Source organism: Erythrolamprus reginae, chromosome 3 (assembly GCF_031021105.1).
Source record: "Erythrolamprus reginae isolate rEryReg1 chromosome 3, rEryReg1.hap1, whole genome shotgun sequence".
In the NCBI taxonomy this organism is placed as follows: Eukaryota; Metazoa; Chordata; class Lepidosauria; order Squamata; family Dipsadidae; genus Erythrolamprus; species Erythrolamprus reginae.
In genome coordinates, this window is record NC_091952.1 from 109,976,477 (window position 1) to 109,998,682 (window position 22,206).

A 22,206-nucleotide genomic window follows, 5' to 3' on the forward strand; every position below is an offset into this window, starting at 1 on the left:
AACAGGGAATCGCTTCCAAGCAGCTAGTATTCATTCTCTGAGAGCGGCCTACCCCTTGGCTCCTGCCGGATCTGCCACTCCCAGTAATGACCGTAATGCCCTGGCTATCCACCCTATCTGGAATTGCTCTACCACCTCCACTGGCTCTCTTCTTCTTGGCAGGCCTATCTGTTGGTATGTCTCGGTGCAGCTAGGCTACGAGACCTTCAACATACCCTGAGCAGAGTTTAAGGAAGACTGTGGATGTGTGATACAGCCAGTAACGACACAGGCTTAGTATGCTAAACAAGTATTATTTACATATATACATATCTATAAGCACAAAGCAGAAACAATCAGCAAACCGCACATAGCAGCACGAAGCAGAAAAATACTCCCCCCACAAGGTAAAAGGCAAAAAGGTGAATGAGCTATCCAGCGTCATCATCAGGACAGAGTGCTGCCACTCTCTTATGGCTAGTCAGCCAAAGCCTTAAAGAGATATTACAACTGTAACAAATGCAAAACTACAATTAGCAGTTTAACATACAAGGCAATCCCAAATATCTGTATGTACCATGTACTAACAATCTCCCCCCTTGGGGTTGACAATTTTTAAATACAGTTGCATTTACTGCTTCAGGTTATACCTGGTACAACTATCAGTATGTAGTTTAGCACCCTGCGCCTTGGTGAAATTGTCAGAAAGATTTTCAGTACTTTCACAGTACTCTAATTTGATTAGGCCATCTTTAACACACTCCCTTACATTGTAATATCTTAAGTCTGTGTGATTTGAGCGTGTTTTCACAGCTTTACCCTTTGCCATGCTCAATGCTGACTGGTTATCCTCATAAACCACAACTGGTTTATGGCATTACACATTCAACAGCAACTACCAGTATACTACCGAATCCATACACAATTGTGACAAACTGGCAAACTCGGCATCCATTGTAGACAGACTGATATGCTGCTGTCTCATGGATTTCCACCCTACCAAGGCTAAACCTATAGTAGACTTTATGGTCACACTGTCCAAGGCAAAATTAGCATCCGCATAAGCCACAAGTTTCAAACAGTCATCTGGTTCTAAGTACAAACTAGGATGCATAGTCCTTTTAAAATATCGTAAAATCCACTTAACAGCCTTCCAGTGATATTCCATTGGCTCCTTGTTATACAATGCCAGCTGATTAATGCTATAAACGATATCAGCCCGTGATCAAAGTCCCAAATAAGACAAGCTACCAACCAGAAAACGATACAGTTCCCTAGCTACAGCCTCTCCTTCTGTATTGCCATGTTCAAAGCAACTCTCCATTGGAGTCCTGGCAACCTTACAGTTTTCCATATTATATTTTTTCAAAAGACTGTTAATTTTCCCAGCTTGTGTTAATTTAAAACCATTCTTGGTTTTCTCAATGTCAGTGCCTAAATAATCTCACCAAGATTCCTGATTCTGAATTTCTTTTCCAGATCCTGCACTATCTTCCTTACTGCTTCAACAAACCTAGCAATAATTGCAATGTCATCCGTGAACAATAACAATACTTCTTTGGAATCTTTTCTATTTCTCAGGAACATACAGCGATCAGCTTTACTCGCATGAAATCCCATACCCTCTAATGCTTTAACAATCATGGAGTTTTAACCCATATAAGCTTTACTTAAGCTTCCAACACTGATCCTTGTCATGCTTGACACTAGGCAGAATTCTCATAAAGATTTTATGCTGCAACGGCGCGTGCAGATATGCCGTTTCCATATCAATGTGATGCCCACAAAACTTGTGCTTCGCAGCCCATACTAATGCTGTACTCAGAGTTACTGCTCTTAAACTTGGAACAAAGATTTTATCATAATCACCCTCCATCTGGGAAAAACTTTGACTTTATAGACCCAAGAGATCCCACTAAATGCTCTCCAGGAGGCAATTGTACTTCTTCATACACTTCCAACTGCTTCATGGCAGCTAACTCCTTTCTTATAGCATCATGCCAATGCCTCTTCTCTTTATCTGGAAACATTTTAAGTTCTCCATAATGTGATGGTTCCACAACTGCACAAGCTACATTAGCCTTGTACCTATCCAGTTCCTTCCTAACCCTACAACCTCTCCTTGGAACAACAACATCACTAGTACCTGGCATTGGCTTGTTCTTCACTTCACTCTTAATATACACTACTGGAGCACTTTCACTCGTACCAGGAGTTTCCTCGGCCAATAACTCCTCCTCACCTGACCCTTCAGACTCGCTTCCAGCACTGCTAAGCAGTCTCTGGCAACTATCCTTCTTCTTTACAAATAAAGGAGACTGAACAATAACTTCTTTATTTGTCCCTTCAGGGTGTTCTACCCTATTCCATCCAGTCTGTTCTAGGAAATTGACACTTGCACTGTAACTGCACACACCAGTGTTCTTTTCCCAGAACTTAAAAGATCTATGGTTGTTGTGATAACCAACGAAATACAACAACCTTGCTCTATGCTGACCTTTTCTACGAACTTGAGATGGAATATGCACCCATGCTGGTGCTCCAAACACATGAAGATAGCTCAAGTCAGGCTTCTTACCATACCACTTAGTGAATGGAATCTCTCCAGTAGATGAGTGAACAACATTGTATAAGACAACATTCGCACACAGCAACGCCTCAGACCATATGAAGTAGACCCAGAGACAGGGTTTGAGCAATCGGTACTTTTATTCAGCTCAGAGAATAAGTGACAGCTCAGCAAGGTAAAGTGACGATTCAGCGAGTACCGACTGGCTCTGCAGGGAGAAGCCGCTTCTTTTATACTTTTGCGGTTCCCGCCAAAGCGAGAGCCGGCCGCGTCTGAGCCAATCAGGAGCGACTTCCTGCTTGGGCTCAGACAGCGCTGGAAAAGAGGAACAAACTATTTACAGCGTTACAAGGTAGCCATTTCAGGATACAACACCCCTCCCCTCATAGTTGGACCCATCCATCAAGAAAGCCACGTGACGAAGTCGTCCAATCGGTGAGGCCTTCGAGACTCTCGCGCTGACCTGCGCAGTCCATTTTCTCCTTCGCCACTGACTGTGGAGGATGGCTCGCCGCTGTTCTCCCGGTGCGGCGGACTAGGCCTGGCGGGCCCAACGAAGGCCTCGGAGGACGAGGATGGCTCGGCGTCGCTGGATGGTTCCCCCTGGCCCGATAAGTCTCTCTGCGTGTTTCTTAGTTCGGGCAATGTATAAAAGTCTGTTGAGGGGGGAGAGTCCGAGTCAGCGGGTTGTTGTAATTGGTTTTCAGTTCGTTTCCGAATGTGGTCTATGTGTCGTTTCCACAAACGACCATCCTCCAGTTTAACAATATAAGTCTTGGGTGCATTTTGCTTAACAATAATTCCCTTCATCCAGTTTACATTTCCATCAAAGCATTTTACATATACATTTTGACCCAAATACATTTCTCTTTCTGGTTTTATGCACATTTGGTTATTATTCAAACAGAACCTTGGGTTTAACCTGTCTAGTGGTGACCTCAACTTTCTCCCCATCAATAACTCTGCAGGGCTTACATGTGTGTGCGAGTTAGGGGTAATGTGCTGGGTTAATAAGAATTGGTCCAAGTTCTGTTGCACATCTCCAGGGCCTGACCTGTGCAATGCCTCTTTTGCCACCCTTACGTAACGTTCTGCCAACCCGTTAGCCCAGGGCGAGTAAGGCGAGATGAGGGCATGTCTGACCCCCAGGCCATCTAGGAATAATTCGAATTGCCTGGCTGTTAGTTGTGGTCCATTGTCAGACACCAATAGATCAGGGCAACCATGGGATGCAAACAGTCTGCTCAATACCTTGATAGTGGCACTTGTGGTTATGTTGTTCATTGCTATTATTTCCAACCATTTGGAGAAAGCATCAACCACTATTAGGAAATACTGAGACCCCACTGGGCCAGCAAAATCAATGTGGATCCTAGACCAAGGGCCAGCAGGCTGTTCCCACTCAGCCGGAGTTGTTTTGGGGGGATTGGGCCTAGACTCTTGGCACGGGTCACACTTTGAAACCCAACTTTCAATATCAGCATCAAGCCCTGGCCACCATAAATGCCCCCTTGCTAGGCTCTTCATCCTGACAATCCCAGGATGGCCCACGTGTAACATTCTGAGTACCTTTTCCCTTAGGCGTTTGGGGATGATCACTCTATCCCCCCACAGCAAACAACCTTTTACATATGACAATTCAAGCCTTTTGTTCTTAAAATCACACAATTCAGGTTTAACAATATCATTTTGCCATCCCTTTAGAACACAGTTCACTACTTGTTTCAGGATTTGGTCTTGCTGCGTGTGTGCAGCTACCTCTTTTGCTGTGGTTAGTGGGTTTTCCTCGAGTTCTATCATTAGCACGTCTGTGGTTGGAACAGGGTCTTCTACCAAGTCTGCTATGGGGCATCTGCTGAGGCCGTCTGCATGATTGATTTCCTTCCCCCCCTTGTGGGTGAGCTCATACTGATACCCAGAGAGGAAAAGGGCCCATCTGATTAGTCTTGGAGACATAAAAGGTGGAGTGGGCTTGTTGGGGGCTAGCAGGCCTAGTAGGGGTTTGTGGTCAGTGACTAGCTCAAAATTTCTTCCAAAAATGTAATTGTGAAACTTCTTTACCCCTGCCACTAATGCCAGAGCCTCCTTGTCTAACTGGCTATAATTTCTCTCCGTGCTGGTCATGGTTCTTGAAAAAAATGCTATTGGGGCCTCTGTCTGATTAGGTAGAACGTGAGCTAGGACTCCTCCTATGCCGTACGGCGAAGCGTCGCACGTGAGCCTAATGGGTAGTGAGGCACTATATTGGACTACTACACTTTTAGAAGTTAGTAAATTTTTTATTTGAGCAAAGGCTTCACGTTCAATTTTCCCCCATGTCCAGCGGGCTTCCTTCTGGAGTAAACGATGGAGAGGCTCTGCTACTGTTGCCTTCTGCTTTAAAAAAACGGAATAAAAATTAAGGAGGCCCAAAAATGCTTGCAACTCACTCTTATCTCGTGGCTCTGGGGCTTCTCTAATTGCTCTCAGCTTCTCAGTTGTGGGGTGGATACCTTCCTTATCTATTTTATATCCTAGGAATTCAATACTGTTAGTTCCCCAGACACATTTATCAGGCTTGATTCGTAACCCTTTGTCCTGTAGCCTCTTAAGTACTTCCCTTATTCTTTTGTTCACTTGTTCCTGGTTTTCCCCTGCAATTAAGATGTCATCAAAATATGGGATGGCCCCATTTACCCCTGACAATAGGCGTTCCATGATGCTCTGGAATATCCCTGGGGCTATGCTCACCCCAAACTGTAACCTCGTGCATTTGAAAGCCCCCCTGTGCGTTACAATTGTTTGAGCGTTTGCTGTTTGTTCATCGACCGGAAGTTGCTGGTAAGCCTGCGCCAGGTCGATCTTTGCGAACCTTTTCCCCTCCCCCAGGGAGTGTAAGAGTTGTTGCACAACCGGAATGGGGTAGGGGTGGTGTTGGAGTGCCTTATTCAGGGTTGATTTGTAATCAGCGCAAACTCTTAAGGAGCCATCTGGCTTCAGGGGTGTCACTATGGGAGTTTCCCATGGCCCCTGTTCCACAGGGACCAAGATACCTTGACTAATGAGTTTGTCCAGCTGTAAGTCTAGCTTGGGGAGAAGCGGGAGGGGAACCCTGCGAGGTTTCAGTCTAACTGGTGGGACCTTGGGGTCAATAGAGAAAGATATGGGGGTTCCCTTATACAATCCTAAGGTGGGGCTGAACACTTCAGGGAATTCTTTCACAAAGTTAGGCATAATATCACAGTTTACATTACACACACCCGAAATTTCAATCCCCAACGGTTCCATCCATGCTAGCCCTAGCAGGGAGTGTTTGGCCCCCGTCACAATAAGCATGGGAAGGGTACATTTGACATTCTTAAATACAATAGGTACATTTGCAGTTCCCAGGACCGAGATTACCCCCCCTTGGAAGTCTCTGATCACCAAAGAGGTTTGAATTAGGTCAGCCTCAGACACATTAGGCATATATAGCTTAAATTTTTCCCAGGGCATGATGGTATATCTCGAACCCGTATCTAGCTCCATTGAGCAAGGCTGGTTATTTAGCAACAACGAGATAACAATTTTAGCCCCCTTTTTGGTTGCCGTGTTATTCACGGAATATTGAGAGTTACCTCTATTGTAGTCTCGGTTAGCGGTGGGGTAATTCCTTTGACCCGAGTTGCGGAACGGTCTCCTTTCTCGCGATTGGGGGGGGTGGTTTTGGGGTCGCTGGTATTGTTGTGTGGCAAAAGTTTCTTCTGGTGCCGTTGCCCTGCATGCGATGGCGATGTGGCCTCTCCGGTTGCAACGGCGGCAAGTGGTGTCGCGGAACGGGCATCGATGGCGCTGGTGATTTCCCCGGCAGCCCGCGCAGGGGGCTGGATGAGTAGCTCTAGGGTGTCTCGGTTGGTCTTGCAGGAGGAGGCAGTCGTCCCCGTTGCTAGTTAGCTGGCCGCGGACGTCTGTTCCCATGGCGCTGGGAGACTCGGCGTCGATTTTGGCAATGGTTTCTCGCCTTCCGTGCTCTTTTAATTCTCTTGCCGCTGCGTCGGCTGCTTCCGCGGTTTGCGCTAATTTGATTACGGTTTGTAGAGTCGGCTCATCTTCGGTGAGGAGTTTACTTCTCACTGTGTGGTTCTTCATGCCGAAAATCAAGGCGTCGGTGAGGCGAGCTTCCGGATCTTGAAACTTGCATTGAGCGAGTACCGTTCGAAGCCGCGTTGTGAATTGGCTTATCGACTCGGTTTCTCTCTGAGCCATCATGTGAAATTGATGCCGGTAAACCACGGCTGGTCTGGTTGGTTTAAAATGGCTCGCTAGTTTCTGTTGAAGGACGTCCCACGCTGTGGCTCTTGCTTGTTCTGGTTCGGTGAGAGTTTGGGCAAGTCTACGGATCTCTGCGCCGCAGTAGTTTAGAAAAATAGCCCGTCTGCGATCGGCTCCGGCGTCCTGCATTCCCGCCGCCTCGAGGAATATCTCGAAGGTGGCCATGTACTCGTCCCAAGTCATTTTCTCGGCATCGAAAAGTTCTGGAGCCTGGCCGATCTGGATTTTGTCCATGTTGCACGCGAAGTTCTTCCGTTCGTTCGTCGCCAGTGAAGTAGACCCAGAGACAGGGTTTGAGCAATCGGTACTTTTATTCAGCTCAGAGAATAAGTGACAGCTCAGCAAGGTAAAGTGACGATTCAGCGAGTACCGACTGGCTCTGCAGGGAGAAGCCGCTTCTTTTATACTTTTGCGGTTCCCGCCAAAGCGAGAGCCGGCCGCGTCTGAGCCAATCAGGAGCGACTTCCTGCTTGGGCTCAGACAGCGCTGGAAAAGAGGAACAAACTATTTACAGCGTTACAAGGTAGCCATTTCAGGATACAACACCATACCTGTCCTGACAAACCAGAATCCCTAATCATGGTTCTCATCATGGCCTGTAGCGTTTGGCCTCTCCTCTCAACAAATGCATTATGCTGTGGCCTATAAGGCACAGACAGCCTGTGTTCTATACCACAATCCTTCAGCAAGTCAGCAAACCTCTTGTTTGTAAAATCTGTTCCATTATCAGAGACCACACTAACAACCTTCTTATTCATTTTTCTTTCCACAAATTTCAGCCAGTTACTAGACAACCTATAAGTATCTGCCTTCGTCTTCATTGCATACACAAAGCCAAACCTGGAATTATAGCTAGTTGTTCTCAATGGACCTATTACATCAATAAACACTAGTTACAAGATAGCCTTAGTTTTAAAACCTTCATAATGCTTTGTAGGGGTAACCTTGCTTTTCTCTTAGTGGCAAATATTGCAATCTACATATCTTGAACCTGGTTTAAGTTTGATACCTTCAACAAGCCCAATTGTCTTTTTCACCAATTGAAAATTCAAATGCCCCATTTTTCTGTGCCTAAGATGAATACAATTATCACGAGGTTTTACATTGCCAAACATGGCATTTCTTTTGGCTTGTTTCTTTACATTAAGCACGTATAAACCATCTTTAAACTCAGCAACAATTTTATACCCCTCTTTCTTAATAATGCAATGATCATTTTTAAATAATACAGTATAACCCATCATGGTTAATACATTAACAGACAGCAGATTACACTTTGCCTGAGGAATATATAAAGAGAACACTGTTTTTTTTAAAAAATGAACAGCGAGCATTTCCCTCTCCAGAAGCATGAAGTTTCCAGCTGTTAGCTAAACAAATACTTTCCCTACTTGCATTTGCTTCTCAAAACATTTCTTATCATTGTTTAAACAATGTGTTGATCCACTGTCAACAACCCACAAACCACTCTTAACATTCCTGGTTTGTTTTACATTCCTGGTAGCCACAAAAATATCACCAGGCTTTTCTTTCCATTGACAAAGCTTTGCAATATGTCCTTTTTGTTTATCTTTGTAACAAGTTTGAACAAGTTTCTAGATACAAAAAGCTTTTCTTCTTTAAACTGCAAACGGTCTCTGCGAAGATTCACTTCTTCCAGCAAACACCCAGTAATCTCAGTTTAAGTAAGTTCATCTTTGGACAGCACACCTAACAATGATACATAAGCATCATAGCTATCATTGAGTAAAAATAAGATAATGTACACTTGATGAATCTCTGAGAAAACAAGCTCTTTTTCATGCAGCTCTACCAAAATCTCTTTCATCACAGTCAAATGAGCTAGCATATCTCTATTCCGGGCTAAACGAGTGCGAAAAAATTTCCTCGTTAATTGTATATGTGCACCAACACTGTCCCAACACTTGGCAGCTGAGCTTTCACCACGAATGTGAGTTAATCGCTGGGCTGCAAGCATAAGACCAATTAAACTGTGAGCTTTCATATTGTCCCGGTTAAAGTCTTTTATCTTCTTGGCATCCTCCTCCACATCAGGATCCAAGGCATCCAAATTGGGAGGTTCAGCAACAATATCCCATAGTACCTCACATTGCAACAGCATAGTGCATTTATCAGCCCATGTGCTGTAGTTGCTTCCATCCAACTGAGCAATGGAGAAAATTTTAGAGGACTGGAATGTTTCCATTCTTTCAATAATACTGTTACAGCAAAAATACTAGCTGTGATACAATGCTAGCTAAAATAAACCACACATTAACAAACCAGAGTACTGTGCCACTGGGCCCATAACCAATGTTAGTATGTTTCGGTGCAGCTAGGCTTCAACATACACTGAGCAGAGTTTAAGGAAGAGTATGGATATGTAATACAGCCAGTAACAACACAGACTTAGTATGCTAAACAAGTATTATTTACATATATAAAGTACATATCTACAAGCACAAAGGAGAAATAAACAAACCGCACATAGTAGCACAAAGCAGAAAAATACTCTCCCCACAAGGTAAAAGGCAAAAGGTGAATGAGCTATCCAGTGTCATCATCAGGAGAGAGTGCTGGCGCCCTCTTATGGCTAGCCAGCCAAAGTCCTTAAAGAGATATTACAACTGTAACAAATGCAAACTACAACTGGTAGTTTAACATACATGGCAATTCCAAATATCTGTATGTACCACGTACTAACAGTATCCCAACAAACATACTAGCTTGGGGGTTATGACCAGGGCCCCACCCATTTCCAACCAGGGGAACCTTGGTCTTCATCTCTGGACCCCACATTTTATCTAACCAATAATCCCTATCTATCAAACAAGAACCATTCACTTGAACATTCAATCCCCAAATAATTAATGAAACTAATTAATTAAATTAACTAATAAAATCCTAAGCCAACTCCATCCTCCAATTCCCATCCCACCCTCCCCAGCACTAGAATTAATTTAAAAATATTAGTCAAGCACAAGTTAAGATGTAAATAAAAATAAAAATTACCCCCTTTTTGTCTTCACAAACTCCACAAATCAGTTGGCTATCCTTGTTTTAGACTGAAATCACCTTATGATTTCAGTATTGGTGGTTTTTCCATTTGAGCACTAATTCGCTCTTCCCCTGAGTATTTTGAAATCACATTAATGTTAATTTTAATATTTTTTTTAACAATACATTACTTTTATATTAATGGTATATTTTAGGAAAAACTCTACTATACTATAACCTCTTACAATATTTATTTATTTTTATGCCACCCTTCTCCTTAGACTCAGGGCGGCTTACAACATGTTAGCAATACACTTTTTAACAGAGCCAGCATATAGTAGACTAATACTAGACAACATAGTATGAACAGTAGAGTCCTTCAAGTTTCCAGGTTCTATCATATCTCAAAACTTAAAATGGACAATATCAAAAACATCATCAAAAAAGCACAACAAAGAATGTTCTTTCTCTGCAAACTCAGAAAGTTCAAATTGCCCAAAGAACTGCTGATTCAGTTCTACAGAGGAATTATTGAGTCTGTCATCTGCACCTCTATAACTGTCTGGTTTGTTTCTGCAATCAAACAGGACAGACACAGATTTTAACAGATAATTAGAACTGCAGGAAAAAAACACAATTACTACCAACCTGCCTCCCATTGAGGACATGTATACTTCATGAGTCAAAAAGAGAGCTTTGAAAATATCTACAAATCCTTCACATCCTGGACATAAATTGTTTCAACTTCTAACCTCAATATGATAGAATAGGGCACTGCACACCAGAACAACTTAACACAAGGATAGTTTTTTTCCCCAAATGCCATCACTCTGCTAAATAACTAATTTCCACCACACTGTCAAATTATTTACTAAGACTAAATTACTATTATTCTTCTGTTCCTTCCACATATGACTTTATCAATGTTGCTTATATCTTTATGATTTATATTGATTTATTATTTCCTAATATGATTTGACTGCTTATTAATGTCCTACGTCTATCGCTAAATGTTGTATCTTATGTTTCTTGATGAATGTATTTTATTTTTTTCTTCATGTACACTGAGAGCATATGCACCAAAGACAAATTCCTTGTATGTCCAATCACATTTGGACAATAGAAGAATTCTATTCTGTTCTATTCTATTCTATTCTATTCTATTCTGCTAAGCAGCAAATTGAGAACAGAGCAAAGCAGCCTTAGGGCAAGGATCCCCAATGTGGTCAGTATTAATTTATCAATAGTCGATAAATGGCTATAAATAACTGGTTTGTCATTTACAATCAACTAATCTTTCTTCATCATTGAGAACTTCCCAAGGACCTGGAACTGATAAATGTTCTTGTTGGTTAAAATTGACCACCTGTTTTTATTCATATTCCTCCATAGAAATTAACTGCTCCCCTCCAGAAGTGACAAATGGCCACTTTCTACCTAGACGAACTCAATATATGTACAATCAAAAAATTGACATAACATGTAATGAAGGGTTTGTCTCTGAAAGCCTGGGAAAGCCTTCCATATGCCAAGAAACTGGCTGGGTCCCTGTTCCTGTCTGTCAACGTAAGCAACTTTTCCTATGAAGTTTCTTTCTAGAGCAGAAATTGCTTCATTGTTTATGAATAATATTCTTATAGTTGGGTAGATGAAATGAGATAATTATGGTGGTAGGATAATATTTTATTATAGCTATCAGTAGTTAGAGTATGATTACTGTAATTTTTTCATTAAAAACAATCCTAAAGTCTTTTATAATAATAAAAAAATTGTTCCACAACAAAATAAGGAAAAACAATCTAAAAATGGAATAATAGCATTATATAGCGTAGAAAACATGCTCCATGCTATCACTAACCAGTCATTCATAAGCCATCTGATGACTATAGGAACTGAACTGAATTTTCAGGGATCTGATTAATTAATGTCCATCCAAATTAGCTGTCTTCCTATTTGTTGAAAAACAACAAGGCAGTAGGAGAACTAGTGTATTTCTACGGGATATTTCTCTATAAGATGATAAGGATAAAAGTAACTGCCTCATTATCTACTCACACCAGGTGAAATTCTTACACTTTTCAGTGATAGGATGACCCTGTACCATACAGGATCAGGTATTCACGAAACTGCCCTTTTCAGGTACATAATGCGAAATTTGTTGTATGCTTGACAAAATAAATTATAATCCATCTGTACAGAAAAAATATCCTTTTGGAATTGGTTAGGGGCAGCCCAAATTGGAAAGACTGTGGAAGACAGCTAATAGTATCCAGAGAAAAACAAATATTTCTTGTCTAGTGAAGTATCACAGATAGACTGCTTAGCTATTAAAGTGCTAGAAGAAATAATAAAAATACCATTTCGATACAGAGTGAGAAATGATAGGCAGAGTTGATTCTTACAATGGAATAGGGACAGGTTGAGGACAATGCTGTATATTCATACTCTCAATGAACTACTAGGGGAGGCCTATTTGCTACAGGGGAAACAAAAAATGTACTTTAGTTTATAGGAATACATGCATTATAATTTGCTGGCACCTGAGCAGACCTGCTTTTTTTCATGGCACATGACTAGAATGATTGCAATGAGTGAAAAAAAAATCATATGTTGAGGAATTTAGCTTTCATTAAATGAGGAATGGGAAGAATAGTACTGAAATGGAGGAACAGGAAGCCTGAATACCAAAAAAGATTGAACAGAAGTGGCTGCAGGAATAAAATCAATAGTTTTAAAGAAGGAAAGGAAAAGACAGTAACAGTTAAAACTGTTTCAATCTAGAAAAATAGAAACACATGGGTCTAACGTACTGGCTTGTATGCAAATACTTGAGAAACACAATGAGTACACTCCAGTCTCTATAAAGGTTGTGAAAAGCCACAAACTATCTAAACACTCTTAAATCTGTGTTGTCCCAACTCAGTCAATACTGACTTATCCAAAAGTGAAATTAAACAGAGAAGTGGGTATTCTTTGAAATTCGGATGCCAAAACAGATTTCTATAAAATTGAACATTAAAAAAAACCCACCACCCCTTAAAGCGACAAGGTGAAACAATGAAAGAAAAAATAAGTTAGCCACAAGGTGGCCTAGTAATTAAGCTCCAGTGGTACCTTTCTAAAATGCTCCAAGTTTCCTGAATAACTACCATTAAACACAAAATCTAACTCAAAGGAATTTTCAAGTCTTTTTAAAACAAAAAGTTCTAATCACGAGATAGTTCTAATCACAATGAGATATGACATCTAGTATTATGGTAATATCATTATCTGAATAGAGTCTTCAGAAAAAGATACTCTGAAGTTTTTTTGGTGGGGTATTTTAGGTTCTGCTTAAATTTTTATTCTGCTTCTACATCCAGTTACTGAATCAAGGTTACCAAACTATTTAATATGGGGGGAAATTGAATGTAAACCTCTCTAGTCCTAGCCTAAGGTAACCAGATGCCCCACTTTTGGTGGGACAGTCCCAATATTTAATAATTTGTCCTGCATCCCGCTGCATCCCAATGCCAGAAGAGATATCTAGAGAAGCGATGGAGGAAGAGTAAGTCCGAATCCGACCGAACACTTGAAAGAGCTCATATTAACACTTACAAAGTGTCGCTCAAGGCGGCAAGATGCGTGTATCATGCCACCTTGATTGCATCAGCGGAATCTCGCCCAGCAGCTCTGTTTAGAGTGACCTGCTCCCTTCTTAACCAGGGGGGAGTTGGGGAGCCCTTACAGAACAGCGTCAAGGATTTTAACACATTTTTCGCTGATAAAGTCGCTCGGATCCGGGCAGACCTCGATTGGATAACAGAGTCGACTGACAACGAGTCAGTCGAGGTGACTAGGGCCCATACTGGTCCATCTGTCTGGGAAGAGTTTGATCTGGTGACACCTGATGAAGTGGACAAGGCCATTGGAGCTGTGAGTTCTGCCACCTGCTTACTGGATCCATGTCCCTCCTGGTTGGTTTCGGCCACTGGGGAGGTGACACAGAGCTGGGTCCAGGAGATTGTCAATGCTTCTTTGGGGAGGGAGTCCTTCTTGGCACCTTACAAGGAGGCACTTGTGTGCCCCATCCTTAAGAAGCCTTCCCTGGACCCAGCCATTCTCAACAACTATCGTCCAGTCTCCAACCTTCCCTTTATGGGAAAGGTTGTTGAGAAGGTGGTGGCGCTCCAGTAGTCCTTGGAAGAAGCCAATTATCTAGGCCCTCAGCAGTCAGGGTTCAGGCCAAGCTATAGCATGGAAACTGCTTTGGTTGCATTGATGGATGATCTCTGGCGGGCCTGGGACAGGGGTTTATCCTGGTACAACTTGACCTCTCAGCAGCTTTTGATACTATCGACCATTGTATCCTTCTGCGCCGGCTGGAGGGGTTGGGAGTGGGAAGCACTGTCCTTCAGTCGTTCTCCTCCTACCTCTCCAGTCGGTTGCAGTCGGTGTTAGTGGGGGGTTAGAGGTCGACCTCTAGGCTTCTCACTTGTGGGGTGCCTCAGGGGTCAGTCCTCTCCCTCCTGCTATTTAATATCTACATGAAACCACTGGGTGAGATCATCCAGGAGCATGGGATGAGGTATCATCAGTATGCTGATGATACCCAGCTTTACATCTCCACCCCATGTCCAGTCAACGAAGCAGTGGAAGTGATGTGCCAGTGCCTGAAGGCTGTTAGGGCCTGGATGGGTGTCAACAAACTCAACTTCAACCCAAGGACACTTCCATCTGTCCGTCCATCACCCTGGGGGGGGGGGAATTACTGACCCACTCAGAGAAGGTCCGCAACCTGGGCATCCTCCTTGATCCATAGCTTACATTAGAGAACCATCTTTCAGCTGTGGCGAGGGGGGTGTTTGCACAGGTTCGCCTGGTGCACCAGTTGCGGCCCTACCTAGACCGGGAGTCACTGCTCACAGTCACTCATGCCCTCATCACCTTGAGGTTCAACTACTGTAATGCTCTCTATATGGGGCTACCTTTGAAGAGTGTTCAGAAACTTCAGATCGTGCAGAATGCAGATGCGAGAGCAATCATGGGCTTCCCCAGGTATGCCCATGTTACACCAACACTCGGCAGTCTGCGTTGGTTGCCAATCAGTTTCACAATTCAAAGTGTTGGTTATGACCTATAAAGCCCTTCATGGCATCGAACCAGAATATCTCTGGGACCGCCTTCTGGGTCCCACAGAATTGGCCTTCTCCGGGTCCCGTCGACAAAACAATGTTGTCTGGCGGGATCCAGGGGAAGAGCCTTCTCTGTGGCAGCCCCAACCCTCTGGAATCAACTCCCCCCAGAGATTAGGATTGGCCCCTTGCCTTTCGCAAACTCCTTAAAACCCCTCTCTGTCACCAGGCATGGGGAAATTGATTCCCCTGGGCCGTTTCCGCTTTACATATGGTTTGTATGAGATGTATGATTGTTTTTTATGTTAAGGGTTTTAAATTGTTTTAACCATTGGATTTGTACTGTCTTGTTGTTGTGAGCCGCTCCAAGTCTCCGGAGAGGGGCGGCATACAAATCTAATTAATAATAATAATAATAATAATAATAATAATAATAATAATAATAATAATTTATAAAATCCCGATTTGTTTTCAGTGGCCATGTGGCTAGCCCCTGGCCTTCTCTCCACCCTCCCCTCCTCCTCCGCAGCTGCGCACCCAACAATGAACTGCCATGCAGCATTTTCCAATGCTGTGCAATAGAGCCGGGCACCGTTTCTTCCCACCTGAAGGCTGCAACCGGCAGTACCCAATCCAGGGGCTTGGCTGGCTGTTGCACTCCAACCGGCTTCAGCCAGCCAAGAGTGAGTGCAGCCACCTGAAGCCTTTTCTCCTGTCTTCCTTCACTTGACTGACTTTCTCACACTTGCATTCTCACTTCTGGCGTAGGCTCAGCCCGCCACCTGCCAAACACCACCTTGCTTGAATGCTGAGGGGCCCCCGTCCTCTCCTCAGCCAGGCTCAGCACAGCCCCCTCCACACTCGACTGCCCCTGCCCAGAGCCTGAGAAAAGGGGTGGTGGGAGGAGGTAAGCAGAGACTGCCCATGGGGAGCCCTCAGTGAGGGGATGGCCAGGACTTTGTGGCATGCCCCAGAAATAAGGATCTGCAGGTCGTGAGCTCGGCCTTTGCTGGATCTGTGGAGCAGATGAGGAAGGGAGGGGGAAAGGAAGGAAGGAAGGAAGGAAGGAAGGAAGGAAGGAGATGGGAGGGAGGGAAAGAGGACAGAAGGAAGGAAGGAGATGGGAGGGAGAGTGGACAGAAGGAGGGAAGGGAGGGAGGGAGGGAGGAGGCCATGTGGTGCCTGATTGTCTGTCTAGCTCAGGTTTGGAACTGGCCTGTGATTGGAAGAATCCAAAGGTAAAGCTGGGCACCCCAGCAGGAGAAAGCAGCCTCGCGATGACCGGGGTAGCTCCTGCCTTGTCAGAGAGAAAGAAAGAAAGCGAGAGGGAGGGGGGAAGGAGGGAGAAAGAGAGAGAAAGAAAGAGAGAAAAAGAGAGTTTAAGGAAGGATGAAGGAAGGAAGGAAAGAAAGAAAGAAATAGAAATAGAGGGAGGGAAGGAGAGAGTGAGAGATAAAAAAGAGAGAGGAAGGAAGGGAAAGAAAGAAAATGAGAGGGAGGGAAGGAGGGAGAGAGAGAAAGAGAGAGGAAGGAAGGAAGAGAGACAGAGGAGAGAGAGAAAAAGGGAGAAAAATAAAAATAAACGAGAACATGATAGAGGGAGAAAATGAGAGGAAAAGGAGGAAATGAGAGGAAAAGAAGGAAACAAAAGAATAAACAAAAGAAAGAAAGAATAGTAGCATTAAGGGAAGAACGATGACCCAGCCCAGAGAAAAGTATTGGCCAGTTCTCTTCCACGACACATATACGCTCCCTTCGTCTCAGATAATTTAGGTGAACACCCCCCCCCCTTTAATGGGGTCCTGCTTTACCAATGTTAAAATCTGGTCAGCTTATCCTGGCTCATAGATGTAGTCATTACAATGTAATATGAGAGGCACTCCAAATGTCAGGAAAATTGTGGGGTGCGGGGGACCCAGAGGAAAATCAATCTCTGGACAAACTCTGGAGAAATTCTGAAATTCTCTCTGTAGAAAATCTCAAAGATACTAGTAAGGTTTTACATTCTCATCAGAAATTATTAAAATTTTATCTTCCAAAGCTGACTGAGGTATTCATAAAGCTGAACTAAAAACATTTTGTCCCCCTAACTTCTGCAATGATTTTGAAATAATTCAGCATTATCCAGAAAATGGACCTCTAAATTCAAATACATTCTACCTCTTTCAATATAAATCTGAATCACATCATCTTCCATTTCAAGGTTCCTTCAATTTTTTTGAGAGGCTGCTAGGAAGATGGAAGTTCTCTCAAACTGCAGCCAAGTGCCACTATTTGTCTTAAAACATCTAACTCTTTCCCCTGCCCAGCAGGAAGTGAAGGGTGGGTAGGGAAATTCAGTACACAACCTAAGTCATATCTACTGGATTGTGAATTATATTTCAGAGGTTGCAATCTGCCATTCATCTTTAGTAACCATGTGACATAGCACTACTTTACGTATCTAATGATATCCTTGTACATGAAGGGCACATGTTTCAGAATCTTAAAGCTTAAAACTGGAAAGAGGAGAAAGGAAAAAAGGCTTAGGGAAAAACCTGCACAAATTTTCTTGATTTTAAAGTATTTGTTTAAAAAACTGGAAAAAGTCATTTCTTAAAATATTAGCCGAGGAAAGCATTTTCTTCTACTAGTTTTCCTCATCATTCCTTTCACCCATTTCCTCCCATGTTGACTGTATGACTGTAACTTGTTGCGTATATCCTAAGATTTTTATTAATATTGCTTCTTCATTGCTTATTTGACCCCTATGACAATCATTAAGTGTTGTATCACATGATTCTTGACAAATGTATATTTTATTTTATGTACGTTGAGAGCATATGCACCAAGACAAATTCCTTGTGTGTCCAATCACACTTGGCCAATTAAAAAAAAATTCTATTCTATTCTATTTTAGGACCAAAGCAATATAAGTTACTCCTCAGCTTGATATTGATGCAAACTTTGTTAAAGGTTCCTTGGTGATGAATATTAATCAGAACTCTTGATCATTTAGTATTGTGGGATTCTGCAGACCAATCAAAAGGTTACTGTATCAATGAAGTGTTTGACCTAATCCCTCTGGAAGAGATGAAAACCACACTCCAATATTGAAACCAGAAGACTGCTAGTTGTAGTCTCATCTTAGGTATCAAAGCCAATGGTCACCCTCTCAGCCCAATTCACCCCACTTGTAGTAGAGAAAATAGAAACTAGAAGTATAGCAGAGATGAGCTTCACATACTGTAGCAACCTATTCGCTCGGCACCAGAAATGAGAATGCACATGTGCTGTCCATATCTGTACATATGTGCAGCATCACAAAAAATGCCAATTCTCTCAAGTGCACCATCTGCGCATTCATGCAACATTAAATAACATGGCAATTCACTCACATGTGCCATCCAGACATGCATGCAACATATAAAACACAGCGATATAGGATGGGGTTGCCTGCACAGGTCGCCACTACAGGTTTACCCGAACTGGTCTGAACCAGCTGAAAACCACCTCTGAAATAATGCTATATTTGCTACCTTGACTCATTTATGAAAAGGCAGATGAAAATATAATAATAGCAATAACAGCAAGAATCACAATGCTTGATAAATCCTAGTGCAGTAATAAAACAGGGAAGTAGAAAGAAGTTCAGTCCCATTTTACAGTATAAGACTGAAGATGTCAAATCAATATCATTCCATTCTCCCCACAGCCCGCACAGATTGTAAGCAGAAGAAATAAGGACCTTTTATTACTGCATCACTCATTGTCACTCTCTGTTCTCTCTTTAGATCCAAGGCAGAAATCCAGATCTGATTCTGATATTGCACTAGAGCAAACAATAACATTTAATAACAGGTTCATCTTTGATGCTAGCACAGAATAAAGCAAAGCAAATGAATTGATAGAATATTCTGAATTTGGGGAGTGCCTTACTTTTTTTCCCCCTATGCCTTCTCTTCAGGAAAAGGATGTGATTATATAGATATAGAAAATGGAAGAATGACCAATTATCTTGAATATTACAAACCATTTCCAAAATGGGAGGGACAATCAATTCAGTTTTATTGTTTTGATGGTTTTCTGCCTGCAAACAAGGAAACATGGCAAACAGCAACATGCAGGAGTTCCCGTTATGTCCCAGAAGTAAAGTGTTTCAGTAAGTAATTCTTCCCCTTTGTAGTAGATATTGCCAAGTATAAACAAAACAGGTCAGATGCTGTCCTGACCTTACTTTAACCTTAATGAAGTAACATCCTACAGAGATGTCAGCCTGTTATTGGGTTGTTTTGCCTGCTAGGATGATGCTTGCACTGCTGTCTCTTCTCAAGAGACTCTAAAGGTTGTTTTGGAGCCTACAGTTTGCAAAAAAATGTTACTAAAGCCTTAAATGAGAGAGGTAAAAGCTGAGTCTTTGATAAAATATAAACAGAAAAATAGGATTCTTCTTCATCAGCTTCCTCTTTTCTTCACATCTTGTCATCTCTGTGAATTAGATATCATGCAGAGTATGAATAGCTTCCAAGAACCATAAATGATGTAACCATCTTGCTCTTTTTTGTTTTTAGAACGGTGTGATCCTTATGTACGTTTTTATCATGGCCGTACTGTTTATAACTCCCGGAACAAGTATATAGAAGGTGACAACATTACATTTACTTGTGATTGGGGATATTTTCCTGCAAACCAGCAATCAACAATTACTTGCACAAAAAATGGGTGGTCACCTGCTCCAAAATGTATCCAGCCAGGTAAGTTTTAGGAAGGTTAACTAAAATTGCCTGACCTGAAATTGCTTACCATGTGTATATATATATATGTTTGTATCACATGTTTTTATAGGCAAATAAGGAGCTGTGATGTTCCTTCAATACACCAGGGTGATTCGACACAAAAATATGTAACCCTTCTCTGGTGCAGAGCTGAAGGAATTGGATACTGTAGCCTAGAGGATAATTCTCTGCCTTACAAGGCAAAGGTTGCAGGTTCAAGTCCCAGTGGGTATGGCTAGCTGATGAGGCCAAAATAAGGCCGAAATAGATCTAACCTAGTCTCCCTTGGTTTTCAAATTCAGCAAAAAAAAGAGCATGTGACTGGGGGTAACGGTAAAGTTTATGTATATACATATAGTTGTGCCTATCATTTATTTATTTAACTTAATGCCTTATATTGCTTAGATCTATTTAATATTGCTTAGATCTATTTAATATTTTCAATAAAAAGGTAACTTTTGATTTGAAGAAAAATATTTCAGATTAAGTTTGTTAACAATGAAACATTGTTTTCATTATATTTCTTATTTTTTAAGACACAGTGATGTGTTTTGATGGGCAAAGGAGATTTAGGTTTGTCTCCAAAGAAGATCTGAGGCCTAGTATAAATTGTGTTGGGCAGTATACAAATATAAAATAAATGAATAGATAAATGGCAATTATTAAGGAACAGTAAAATAAAGAAAAAAGTAGTAAACATCAAAATTGCATTTTATATATATCTTGCAGCTAAAACAATTCACTGCATCAAACACATTTTTTAAACCTCAGTGTGTGTGTGTGTGTGTGTGTGTGTGTGTGTGTGAAAGCATTTGCATAAAAATAATTAGGTCTGTGCTCTAAATACTTTCACAATTGTATAACACTAAAGAAGTATTAAAATATGACAATTCTCTAATTGTTCTCATTGAAGCAGGGGTGGGTTCCACCCAGTTTGGATCAGTTCTATAGAACTGGTGGCGACCCACTGATGATGTCACCAAACTGGATCGGTCAGTGCTGGTCCATAGAGACTGCCATCTTTTCCCCCCATTTTTTTCTCATTTTTCTTCTTTTGAGTATATGCAGAAGCTGAATTTTTGTATGCAGTCACCATCTTGAGGAAGCCAGCCAACAAAGAGATAGATTTTGGTTGCCCATCATTGGTTAGAACCCACTCTACTTGGGTCCCCTCAACTGTTCAGTCCCAGATATGATGATCCATGAGAGAATCCATAAAAACCACAAAAAGTTATAGGATGACAAAATGCCTTTCTCCTATTTACAGTTAGGCACCATTCCCCTTCCCTCCTTCCCATTTTTATTTGGTTTTCCCTCCCACCCTGAAAGCAAAAAGAAGCAAGGGAGGGGGAGAACAGCTCAGACTGTTGCTATTATTTTTTGCTCCTGAAAACAGGCTGTGAGTGTGTGTGTGTGAGAGAGAGAGATAAGATGGGGGAGAGAGAGACAGAGAGGGATCGACAGAGAGGGAGAGAGGGAGATAGAGAGCGAAAGGGACAGAGAGAGAGAGATGTGAGAGGGAGAGAAAGAGAGATGAGAGGGAGGAAGGGAGAGGAAGAGAGAAGGGGGGATGAGAGAGTGTGAGAGAACATTACACATGCCTTCGGATGTTTTTCCCCTAGCTTGCACATGACTGTTATTAGAGCCAGGAAATGTAATGGATTGAGTAAAATGTGGTGAAACTCACTTAACAATGCTCTTGCTTAGCAACCAAAACTTTAGGCTCAATTGTGGTCATAAGTCAAGGACTATCTCTGCCTTCCTCTGGATGGCAACCTTGTCCTAGTAAATTCCTGTTTTCTAGCTATTTTCCTCTCTGTTAGAGGCACCAAAGTTTCCTCTCTGTTAAAGGCATCATTTCCTGGCCCTAACAGTCATGTGCAAGCTATGGAAAAACATCTGAATGCATGTGTAATGTTCTAATGTACAGAAGTTATGGTTAAATGTATGGCAGAAAGTGGTCTCTGGCTGCGTTTTCCAAATGCACTAAGTGAGTTGAATCTGTGTGTGTGTGTGTGTGTGTGTGTGTGTATAACATATAGTATATATAGTAGATAATGTATCTTTTTGTGTGCCTATGTGTAATATTTATAGCACTTAGGCTTATATACCGCTTCCTAGTGCTATGTATGTACACATGGGGCATATATACATAGGATTAAATACTATATTTTGGATGTTCAGTAGTTACTACTATTTGTGAGTGTGACTTGATAGTCATGTGACATAGGCATGCCCTTGTGGTCATGTGACTAGATGGGAGTATTTTGGCAGCCATACGACTAGGTGTAGGTGGCTTTATGGTCATGTGACTGGTTGGGGGGGTTTGCTGGGTGGGCATGGCCTACTTGATGTGTCAAGGATTAGGGTTAGTGTGCCTGGCCTCTCCTCGCCTCAAAGGCCTCAACAAGATACAATTTTCCTATCTATTTACTATTGCCAAACATCCAAAATACAGTGGTACCTCATGATATGAACCCCTCGTCTTACGAACAACCCAAGA

General features: G+C 42.2%; 1 protein-coding gene across 3 annotated transcripts in view; it reads left to right on the forward strand.

Annotated features, from left to right (window-relative positions):
* Window positions 1–22,206, forward strand: part of CFH (complement factor H) — a 127,992-nt gene that overhangs the window by 43,819 nt on the left and 61,967 nt on the right. For all 3 annotated transcript variants that reach the window (XM_070746351.1, XM_070746350.1, XM_070746353.1), the window contains exons 7-9: window positions 11,228–11,401; window positions 18,896–19,090; window positions 19,500–19,682. In XM_070746351.1, the coding sequence (XP_070602452.1) occupies window positions 11,228–11,401; window positions 18,896–19,090; window positions 19,500–19,682 (552 nt within the window). The remainder of the gene's footprint in view (window positions 1–11,227; window positions 11,402–18,895; window positions 19,091–19,499; window positions 19,683–22,206) is intronic.